At 41.4% G+C, this 11,796-nt stretch overlaps 1 protein-coding gene across 3 annotated transcripts; it reads left to right on the top strand.

Moving 5' to 3' along the window:
• The first annotated feature begins 4,549 nt into the window (after positions 1–4,549).
• LOC110311751 (disks large homolog 5-like) lies at positions 4,550–11,052 on the top strand. Of its 3 annotated transcripts, XM_085832217.1 has the most exons (6): positions 4,550–4,718; positions 6,575–6,678; positions 7,698–7,857; positions 9,062–9,211; positions 9,833–10,013; positions 10,725–11,052. In XM_085832217.1, the coding sequence occupies exons 1-6, from the start codon at positions 4,693–4,695 to the stop codon at positions 10,884–10,886; spliced, it is 783 nt and encodes a 260-aa protein (XP_085688343.1). In that variant the 5' UTR covers positions 4,550–4,692; the 3' UTR covers positions 10,887–11,052. The 3 variants fall into 3 exon arrangements, with proteins under 3 accessions (XP_085688343.1, XP_021040922.1, XP_021040921.1); XM_021185263.1 differs by lacking the exon at positions 4,550–4,718 and having other exon boundaries at positions 6,499–6,654; XM_021185262.1 differs by lacking the exon at positions 4,550–4,718 and having other exon boundaries at positions 6,499–6,678.
• The last annotated feature ends 744 nt before the right edge of the window (positions 11,053–11,796 follow it).

Below are 11,796 nucleotides of genomic sequence, written 5' to 3'. Positions count from 1 at the left end.
AAAAACCAAGAAATTAATCTTTTCTAACAAACCCAAAAGAAGGAAATACACAAACATAATTTCACCTGTAACAACAAAAATAACAGGAAGCAGCAATCATTGGTCCCTAATATCTCTCAACATCAATGAACTCAATTCACCAATAAAAAGAAATAGGCAAACAGACAGGATATGCAAACAGGTACCCAGCATTTTGCATCATACAGGAAACACACCTCAGTGTCAAAGACAGTGACTACCTCAAAGTACAAAGCTGGGAAAAATTTTTCCAAGCAAATGGTCCCAAGAAACAATCTGGAGTAGCCAATCTAATAGCCGATAAAGTAGACTTTTAACCAAAAGTTATCAAAAAGATGGGGAAGGAAACTACACACTCATCAAAGGAAAAAAATCTACTAAGATGAACTCTTGATTTTGAATGTGCATGCAGCAAATGCAAGGTCACTCACATTTGTTAAAAAAAAAAAAAAAAAAAAAAAAAAAACATACTAAAGCTCAAAGCACACATTCAACCTCACAGAATAATAGTAGGAGATTTCAACACACTCTCACCAATGGACAGATCAGGGATACAGAAAATAAACAGAGACATAGTGAAACAAAGAGAAGTTATTAAGCAAATGAATTTAACAGATATCTATAGAAAATCTCACCCTAAATGTAGACAGACACAAAGCAAACCTCCACAGATACAAGAACATTGAATTAATACTTTGTGTTCTATTGGACCACCATGGACAAAGGCTAGTCTTCAATAACAAAAAACAAACAAACAAACAAAAAAAACAACATACACATGGAAGCTGAACACATACCTACTCAATGATAACTCAGTCAGGGAAGAAATAAAGAAATTAAAGACGTTTTAGAATTTAATAAAAATGAAGGTACCACATATCCAAACTTTAGGGGAACAATAAAAGCAGTGCTAAGAGCAAAACTCATAGCCCTGAGTGCCTCCATAAAGGAATTGGAGAAATCATACACTAGCAGCTCAATAGCTCATCTCAAAGCTCTAGAGCAAAAAGAAGAAAATACACCCAAGAGGAGTAGATGGCAGGAAATGATCAAACTCAGGGCTGAAATCAACCAAGAAGAAACAAAGAGAACTCTACAAAGAATCAACAAAGCTAGGAGTTGGTCCTTTGAGAAAAGCAACAAGATCGATAAAACCTTAGCCAGACTAACCAGAGGGCACAGATACAATATCCAAATAAACAAAATCAGGAATTAATAAGAAGAAATAACAACATAAACTGAGGAAATTCAAAAAGAAATAATCAGATCCCATACAAAAGAATATATTCAACAAAACTGGAAAATCTGAATGAAATGGATGATTTTTCTGGACAGATACCAGGTACTAAAGCTAAATCAGGATGAGATAAACCATCTAAACAATGCCATAACCACCAAGGAAATAGAAGCAGTCATTAGAAGTCTCCCAACCAAAAATGTCTAGAACTAGATGGTTTCAGACATTCAAAGAAGATCTAATACTAATACATCTCAAGCTCTTTCACAACTCAGAAACAGAAGGGAAAACCACTAGATTCTTTCTAGGAAGCTACAGCTATACTGATTCCTAAACCATAAAAAGACCCAACAAAGAAAGAGAATTTCAGACCAATTTCCCTAATGAATATCGATGCAAATATACTCAATAATATTCTTGCAAGTCAAATCCAAGAACACATTAAAACTATCAATCACCATGATCAAGTAGTCTTCATCCAGGACTGCAGGGATTGTTCAATATATGGAAATCCATCAATGTAATCCATTATATAAACAAACATTTAACAAATTCAAAGGAAAAAAAACACACATGATCATCTCATTACATGCTGAAAAAGCATTTGACAAAATACAGCACCATTCATGTTAAAAGTATTAGAGAGATCAGGAACTCAAACTTCAACCCTATATATAAGAAAAGCAACATACAGCAAACTGATAGCCAACATCAAACTAAATGGAGAGAAACTCAATGCAATCCCACTAGAATCAGCAACAAGACCCTACCTATTCAATATAGTACTCCAAGTTCTAGTTAATGAGACAACAAAAGGAAGTCAAAGGGGATACCATTCTAAGAATTCAAAATATTACAACTTGCAGATGATAGTTTACACAAGTGACCCCCAAAATTCGACCAGAGAGATCCTATGACTGATAAATACCTTCAGCAAAGTGGCTGGACATAAAATTAACTCTAACAAATCAGTAACCTTCCTTAACTCAAAGTATAAATGGGCTGAGGAGGATAGTAGGGAAACAAAACCTTTTACAGTAGTCACAAATAATTTAAAAATTCTTGTTGTGATTCTAACCAAGCAAGTGAAAGGTCTGTATGACAAGAACTTTAAATCCCTGAAGAAAGAAATCAAAAAAGAATTCAGAAGATGGAAAAATCTCCCAAGCTCATGGGTTAGCATGATTAACATAGTAAAAATGGTCATCTCACTGAAAGCAGTCTACAGATTCAATGCAATCCCCATCAAAATTTCAACTCATTTCTTCATAGAGTTAGAAAGAACAATTTGTAAATTCATTTGGAATAACAAAAACCCAAGATAGCAAAAAATATTCTCAACAATATATGAACTTCTAGGGGAATCACACCATACCTGACCTTAAGCTGTATTACAGAGCAATAGTAATAAAACTGCATGGTGTTGGTACAAAGACAGGCAAGTACAGAATTGGAAAAAAATTGATGGCCCAGAGATGAAGCATATACCCATCATCACTTGATCTTTGACAAAGGAGCTAAATTCATCCAGTGGAAAATAGAACATATGGTCCTGGTTCAATTGGCAGTCAGCATGTAGAAGAATGCAAATTGATTCATTCTTATCTCCTTGTACAAAGGTCAAGTCCAAGTAGATCAAGAATTTCCACATAAAACCAGATATGCTGAATGGAATAGAAGATAAAGTGTGGAAGACCCTCGAATACTTGAGCACAGGGGAAACTTCTTGAATGGAAAAACAATGGCTTATGTTTAAGATCAACTATCAACAAATGGGACCTCATAAAATTAAAAACCTTCTGGAAGGCAAAGGACACTGTCAATAGGACAAAATGGGAACCCACAAATTGCGAAAAGATCATTACCATCTCTACATCTGATAGAGGCCTTATATCGAAAATACACAAACACTCAAGAAGTTTGACTCCAGAGAACTAAATAACCCTAATAAAAAGTGGAGTACAGAGCCAAACAGAGACTCTTCAATGGAGGAGTCTTGAATGGCTGATAAACACTTAAAGAAATGTTCAACATCCTTAGTCATTAGGGAAATACAATTCAAAACAATCTTTAGATTCCACCTCATACCAATCAGAATGGCTAAGATCAAAAAATGAAGGTAACAGATGTTGGACAGGCTGTGGAGAAAGAGAAACACTCCTCCATTGCTGGTGGGACAGCAAGCTGGTAAAACCACTTTGGAAATCAATCTGGTGGTTCCTGAGAAAACTGGAAATAGTTTTACCTAAAGACCCAGCTTTACCACTACTGGGCATATATCCAAAAAATATTCCAACACATAACAAGGACACATGCACCACTATGTTTATAGCAGACGTATTTATAATAGCCAAAAGCTGACAACAACCCAAATGTCCCTCAACAGAAGAATGGATACAGAAAATGTGGTATATTTACAGAATGGAGTACTACTCAGTGATTAAAAACAATGACTTAATACAATTCACAGGCAATTGGAAGGAAACTAAAAAAATATTATCCTGAGTAAGGTAACCCAGACACAAAAGAACAGACATGTATGTATTTACTGATAAGTGGATATTATCCCAAAAGCTCACAATGCCCATGATACAACCCACAGAACCTATGGTGCTTAGAAGGAAGATCACGGTATGGATGCTTCAGTCCTGCATTAAGGGGAGAACAGGATGATCATGGTAGGTAGAGGTAGAGTGGGACCTGGAGGAAGAGAGGAGGGGGAGGAAATAAGGGAGGCAGCATAAGGTACTGGAACGGATGGGAAAGAGGTACAGAGTGTCAGGAAATCAAACAAAAATATGTAGGGGTTGGGGGGAGGAACAAAGGATAGCCTCTTGAGGGTCTCAGACATCAGTGAGGCTCCCAAGACCCAAAGGGGATGACTTTAGCCGAAATGCTCAGAGAAGGGGAAGATAAAACCTGTAGGGACCACCTCCAGTGGAGAGGTGTACCTCTGCCCCCCCACCCCACCCCCAACACCCCCGCCATCGCCCTCTGTCAAGGGTTGGTGTCATCCACCTATCTCAAAGTTTTTAACCCAGAAATGTTCCTGAGCAAAGGAAGAACAGGGACAAGAAATGGAGCAGAGACTGAAGGAAGGGCCATCCAGGGACTGTCCTACCTGGGGATCCATCCTGTCTGCAGAAACCAAACTAGACACTGTTCCTGTGATCAAGAGGCACTTGCAGACAGGAATCTCAAGTGACAGTTCTTTGGGAGGTCCGGCCAGCAACTGACAGTTGGAACCAACCATTAGACTGAGCTCACGGAACTCCTTGGGGGAGCTTGGGGAAATGCTGGAAGTGCAGAGGGGGATTGCAACTCTATTGGAAGAACAACATCTGCTGGCAGGATCACCCAGTGCTTCCGGAGATTAGACCACAAACCCAGGAGTTTATCAAGAGGGATCTATAGCTTCAGATTCATTGTAACAGAGGATGGCCTTGTTGAAAGCAATGGGAGGGTAGGCCCTTGGTCCTGGAGAGATTTGATGCCTTAGTGTAGAGGGTTGTTAAAACAGTAGGGAAGGAAAGGGTGGGTGGGTGAAGGAGCACCCTCATCCAGGCAAAGGGGAGGAGGAGGGGGCAGATATTGTTTGAGGGGTAACCAGGAAGTGGTATATCATGTGAGATGTAATCAAATGGAATAATTAATAAATAAATTAAACACACACACACACACACACACACACACACACACACACACACACATGCTAGGCATTTCATTTTACAAATGAAGACTCAGGAACCAGCTCAGAGAGTCAGGAAAAGCACCCAGCTGACCTTCCTACTCTGCTGACCTCCCAGAAGGAAAGCATTCTTTATCCCTTCCCACACTGTCTTAAATATCCTTGAACTTAAAGACCTTCCTTTGGTTTAGTTAATTTTATTCCCTTTCAACTGGTTAATTCTTCTGCCTCTTGATCTGGAGTTGACTTTATTTTGTCTTGCAATAAAGGTGTGTGCTACACCTGAGCCAGACAAGAAAGTACAGTAAACAGAAAGCTCTTGGGTTAAAAGTCTGTGCTAGGGATGAGCTATACCATAAAAAGGGATTTTGTTTGTTTGTTTGTTTTTTCCAGAAAATAGCACTATCTTGGAGTTTACAATGCAATCAAATATCCTACAACAGAAGTCAGCAATGTTCCCACCCTTATATTATCAAGCTCTCTGACAGTGCTCTGGTTGTTTCTAGGCATGTCTGAGTACATCATCATGGAAATATGAGGATCCCAGGGACATCAGAACTTGGCTTTTGAACCTGTTGCACATAGCCAACAGGGACCTAAAAATCAGCAAGGAGACAACTGATCCTTATCTCAAGGGATAAATCCCTCATCCCTCTTGTAACATAATTTACTGTAAGATGTCACCATTCCTGACCTTGGCTCATTGTCCTATGTGCTGCTGAAAGGAAGGGTTTCTGTCCAGGGTTCACCCAACAAACTACAGAAACACTGAAATCAGTTAAACAATGTTCCACAAAGCATTATATAGGACCCATTCAATTCAGAGTCACTATGCACTGTTATATCTAAAATGGCCTGATCAGAACTGACCACTTCATATCCGCTCCCTGGGGTTTTGTTTTGATTTGTTTTTTGTTTTGTTTTGTTTTGTTTTGTTTTTCTTTATAAGTTAACAAAGATAGATCTTTGGGGCCATGGCTCAGCACCCAAAACCTCAGCATATTCAAACTGGTGTGATTTCTCAGTAGTTTTTAATGGCTCATTTGCTGATTGAGGAAATTTTAAGGTCGGATGAGACATTTCTGAGAAGGGTTTGGAAAGGAAACACTCAGTTAGATACACAGGAATTACTTAGGCAATGTCAATCAAGACTGGACAAACCCTTGCTTTGGAAGGAGGATGTGCTCAATGGCTGTGTCCCAGGAAAGTCCTTAGGAAAGGTATCTGTTTGTGGAACATTGTAAGATTAACAAATGTCATTCAGAACACAACAGGATGTGATCACCATGACTATGCTCTGAGTCAAGTTATTTTTCCATGTCAGAGATTGGCAGGCATATTACAGCAACAATCTAAAATAGGGGCTGGACAGAGTACAAAATGGCAGTAGCTATACTGGCTAGTATACACCTCATCTTCCTATCAGTACAGGGAGAACATTAGCAGGGAGTCAAAGGCAGTAGCCCATGACATCAGCAATCCTTTCTTGGAAAATCTATTGTCTCCTGGAGAGTTCTTGGCATCTCATGTGATGTCACCAGTGTTGTAGCAACAAGCTCACTTAGGATTCTCACTCAGTATCTAGCCACTACAAAGGTGGATATGTTTGCTCCACTCAAAAATCTTTTTAGGAGAGCCAGTGTGGATGAGAGAGAGGCCAGAGAGAGGAGGAAGGATGCTGGCCTTCCATCTGAGAGTAATGAAGGACGAAGTAGGTGGACTTGGAGAATCTGGAGTAAGTCCTGGGAAGTGGATGTTGAGATCCCTGGAAGGGGTGGCCTGAGATGGCCTTTATAGTAATGGGGCACAGGAACTGGAGTCTCTGGGTAGCAAAAGAATTTCCATAATTATCAAAATTCTTGAACATCAAGGATTTCAGAACATTACTTTCTCCATCCCCTAAGCAGGAGTTGGCAAGGCCAAAACTGTTATGCTAAGAACTCCAAGTATTTACATTCACTGAGTATTGTGGGTGTTACATGGGGACACAATGAGACCATCAGGAGTCACAGAGTGCCTAACCTATGCCCTTTTAGGGAAGGCCATAACTGTATTTCACTCTCATGGTTCTTTAACTTCAGTGATTATTTGGGAGTAGTATGATGGAGAGAATTGTGCTCCAGGCCATGACCTCATGTTCTCAGAACTACTCTGACCTCCTGTCCATGACAGTTCCCACTTTACCTTTCTTTATCACCAGTTGTGAGTGGCAGGCATTTCTATACTGTAACCACAGACCTGTCAGAGTGGATACACCCAGACAGATATGGGATCCTATTGCTACTTCTTGGGTGTTGGTGTTTCAGTAGGGGCAATTGATAGCATTTTGACCATGTTGTCCCACTGCATGACTTTTAAAGCCCAAGTCCTGGGCCTAGCATAAGTGGGTAGGAGATCTGAGCATCTCCAAGCACTAAAGTACTTGAGAATAGTGATTTTACCATCTGACTTGTGAAACCATGGGATTGATGGCTCTGAAGCCAAATTGCACTCTGTTCAGTTGATAATCATCCTGAGTAAACCATCTCTCTGGTAATAATAAGCATGTTTAGGGAGACAGAGGAAACACTTGGCTGTTTACATCTCCTGGTCTTTCTAGAGTACTGGTAGAACTGATACCCACTGTGGAGGCATCTCAAGCCCAGATCAAACTCTTGCTTTTGTCACTAGTTTCCAGGCATGTTCTCTTTCTTGGTGGTCTGCCTACACTCTGCACTCTCACACAAAAGTATTCTTGTGTTCTTCTACCTACAGGGGCTGACAGACAGACATCATCCACTGCACCTGACCTAATCGAGAATGAGTTCAAAAAGGAAAAGGAGAGGCTAATAACAGAGCTGCACCTCATTACCCAGAAGAGAAATGAGCAGAGAGCTTGCCTGATCGCTTTCAAAGAGGGATCCATGTACAAGAGGTATGGAATTGCTCCAAACCCTGTGGTGTCAGTCTGGGGTCTTCAATGTCAGCCTCATCTTATCCTTTGAAGGAGGTGGGTTCTATGAAGCTGTACCACCAGATAGTCCCTATGCCCAACCTCATATCCATGAATGCTTCATAGTGGAGAGGCAGAACCTGAAGCTTGGTCAGGAGGGAGATAAGAAATGGACTCTTCTGCTTCCTCCAGTAGAAAAGAAGGACTAGTATTCTACGTGAAGAATTCAGGGATAGAGGCAGTGGAGAGTGAGTTCCCAGCATGCATTTGGAAAGAACTTGACAGATGTGGCTTTGTGAGGTTCTAGGTGATATGAGTTTATGGTGACTGAGTGCTTGGAAGCTTCTCGTAGTATCTAGAGGGGTCTGGTCCCACATTTTACTTCTCAGTGCCTGTCTAGAAGGCCTGAGGCTCATTCCTGTTGCTCTTTGTCTGTGTGCCTTATACTGTGAGACAGTAATGTTGCACATATTTCTTTTGCATCTCATTGTGCTCTCTGTTTCTGTCTCTGACTCTCATTCTCTGACTGTTTCCTTTTCTCTTCCTTGTGTGTGTTCAAGTCTGTGAGTCTGTGTGTGTGCACATGTACCTACATGTGCATGAGTTTTGTATCTTTAATTTTCTCTCCAAACTTGGGAACCTGTGGGGTTTGTGTTTTCGCTTGAGGATTTATCTTCATAACCATTTCAAGGTGATGTTAGTGTTGAAGCCTCGGAGCCCCCACTTTATTCAACACTGTTCTTTGCCTATGTGGTCACAATTTTCCATACATTTGTATCCCTTGGGCATATTATAAAGCTGGGTTGATGTCTGATCACATCTCCAGGGTTATGTGTAAGGTCTGTTTCTAAGGTATAAGTTATTCAGGATTTACTACCCCAGTTGTGAAAACAGGAAAATGTAATCACAGGTTTCTGGTGGGCAAAGACATGTGGCCTAGGCTCTTGAGGACATAGCTGGTTAGACTGCAACATCCAACCCTACTGAGTGAACACAGGGAGCCAGGGAACCCTCCATCTTGATGCTTAGCTTCTGCTGCCCTGGACCAGCATATCACATTTTCAAAGCTGAAGATCATCCCAGTATATAGAATCCAGAATGTGCTTTCCATGGCTGGGGTAGTCCAGCACTCAGCCTGAGAAATGTGCTCTTAAAAGCCCATGTTCATGGAGTTCTGTCTTCCTAGGACCAAGCCCTTCCAGAAGATGAATCCATTCTATGAACAACTGACATTAAAGAAGAACCAGATCATGTCCTCTCTGCACAAGTTACAGATGGAGAATATTGAGGCCCAAAAGAACATCAAAGAGCTTGAGAAGGAGATAAACTACTATACGTAAGTACCAGTTAGCAAGCCAATCAACAGTGGAATGGCAATTTCTGCCTTCCTTGGTTTCTGGACTGGAGAGTCTGCAGTTCTGTTTCTACCCCTTCTGCTTTTAGCCATCAGTGTTCCTTGGGATAATAGACTCAGTTTTCATAAATCCGTAAGAGACTGTTACCCCTCCCAGCATTGTCCAGGCATCCTTAGAAGCCTCTCAATAGAAGAGTGATTGTGCATGGTTATTATGCAGTACTGAGAGCCTGGTTATCAGGCAGTGTTTTAGAGAGCTGAGTGTGACATAACACAAGGATAGAATGCCCTCCCTTTGGTTCTGCTGATCTACTCTGATGATATTTGCACCCTACTAATTGATGTTGCCCTAGTGCATTGGGCGGACATGGATAGATGGAGATCCCTCTTTCTTTTGGAGAGACATGGAACCTTATTGGTGTTTGGGCTGCAGCAATAATTTCTTCTTCCCTGAAATGGCTGTTTGTGCAGCTGTCATGGATTTATTGAGATGGATTATATTAGGTCCTCATGGGAACCAGGGTCCTGGTGGGGTTAATGGGCCTATACATAAGAATGAGAAGAGGAGGCTGCAGGATCTTACTATGCAGAGGGTGTTTCCAGAAACCTACATAGCCAGCTCATGATGGAGAAGAATCGTATTAAGATGTCCATCACACGGAAGCGGGAGAGCAAGGAAGTACAGATTGATTGGGCTCTCATTGAGAAATATTTGGTTGACTCGAACCTGAATGGTAAAGACAAACAGGAACAGACCAGCAACCATGAGACCCAACAACTTCAGGTAGGGACAAGCAGCTCAGTTAAGCTAATACTGTCTGATACCATTTGCCCCATTGGATTCATATTTGCTTTCCCCTACCACCTTTCTAATCCACATTCCCAACCAGCCACCCACCTCATGGAATGCAGTTGCTCATTGCTCTTTTTATACACACATATTCTGGGAAGTTAGCCTTTTGTGAGAAACTAAATCATTGACAAGTGTTCCTCGCTGCTCTGTTTTAATCTGGTCTAGAAAGAGTGACAGATGAATAACATGCCACATTTCTGCATGTGCTCATGATAAGTGGGATGGTATGCAGAGCTTTGAGCAGCATCTAGGTCCTGGGACAGAAGTCATGCAAGGGTCATGCAACTTGAGGTGGGAAGAACCTTCCAGGGTTAAAATTGAAATGCAAATATCAAATGAATGCTTCTCATGGTCATTAATCTGGGGGACAGGTGGGCTTCTCCTTTCTTCTTGCAATCCAATGAGGTCTCTTCCTATTGCCCAATTCTTGGTTTGCAAGCATAGAAGTCTGAGTGACAGCTTGCCAGTCCATGTGTTTGTGAGTGTTGTTTGACATTTTTCCCTGCATGTATATAACAGCAATGGTTTCAGTTAATAGATCAGTGTTAACTGTCCTGTTGAGGTGGTGGGAGACAGCAGTCTGACAGCTGACATTTAGGTCTCCACCAAGCCTGTGTCTTAAGAATTGCCTTCCTCTCCTAGGACTCACAGACTCCAGCAAGTGCTGAAATTTCCACATCCCAGGAAGAGAGTCTCCTTCAGAATGAGTTTCCACCTCAGGAGCCCCCTGCTGAACTCCATCCCCAACATCCACAATCTACCTTGGATGAATCTTATTACATTCAGTTCATTACCTCGGTGTGAATATGAGGAAGCCAGTGAGTCAGCTGATTCAGGGTGTTATTCCCTTTCCTGTTCTGGCAACACCACTTGAGAGAAGACTGAGGTGACTGCCCTGCCAACAGCAGTCTAAGAGTAGATACAGGCTGTAGGCCTGTACTACTTAATATGCAGTGAAAGGGTGCTGATGTACAATAAATTTCTGTTACAATTTTGGTTAAAGTTTTGCTCTTTATTGTTTTATTCTTTTTAGGTTTTGCTTAAGTTATATATTCTTGTTTGGTTTTTGATAGAACCTAGTGGGGACCCCCCTCCCACTCATATCTCAATTCTGCGTGCATCCAAAAAATCACGAATAGACCATCTTGATGTAAACACATGAGATAGTTTAATAATGGAGCTCTGGACTGACATGCATCCCACAGAGGAGATAACGGATGTCGGCCACAAGGCTCGAAAGCTAGGGGTTTTTTTTATGGGGTAAGGGGCTTAGGGGTGTGGAACTCAGCATAGCAACACACTATTGCTTATTCAAACATCAGCGGAAAAATTACATGTATGTACAGGGTGTCAGAGTTCTGTGACTCAGCTCAGATAGCCCTGTTATGTCCTCACATTCCTCTTTATCTTTATGGTCAAGCTGTTCCCAGGAATGTTTTAACTATGGGGCATACCTGGGTTTGTTTTCCTTTATTCTCAGCCCCAGGCAGCCTCTACGCTCACAAACAACCAGCAATTTCTGAGTACTTTATATGACTTACAGGTTTTGAAATTTCATCTTTCTTTCATTCCCCTCCTCTTCTAGGACTAGACCCCCACCAGAGCCTGGCAATTAGACTCACTGGTGTTCCTTAACTTAGACAGAAGCCCCAAGTGGGCAGCTGCCTCCCTCACTGGAGCTTGGAACAGACTCACTGCCAGCATCTCAGGGCAG

This window comes from Mus caroli, unplaced genomic scaffold, assembly GCF_978045245.1.
Source record: "Mus caroli unplaced genomic scaffold, Mus_caroli_1 scaffold_17, whole genome shotgun sequence".
Classification (NCBI taxonomy): domain Eukaryota; kingdom Metazoa; phylum Chordata; class Mammalia; order Rodentia; family Muridae; genus Mus; species Mus caroli.
This window is presented reverse-complemented; position numbering and strand designations above follow the sequence as displayed.

Excerpts from the sequence above, each read along its gene's own strand:
- LOC110311751 (XM_021185262.1), top strand. The coding sequence starts at position 6,546 with ATGTTTGCTCCACTCAAAAATCTTTTTAGGAGAGCCAGTGTGGATGAG. Across the intron at positions 7,858-9,061 it reads GAGGGATCCATGTACAAGAG|GACCAAGCCCTTCCAGAAGA; the intron begins GTATGGAATTGC and ends CTGTCTTCCTAG. Across the intron at positions 9,212-9,832 it reads AAGGAGATAAACTACTATAC|AAACCTACATAGCCAGCTCA; the intron begins GTAAGTACCAGT and ends GGGTGTTTCCAG.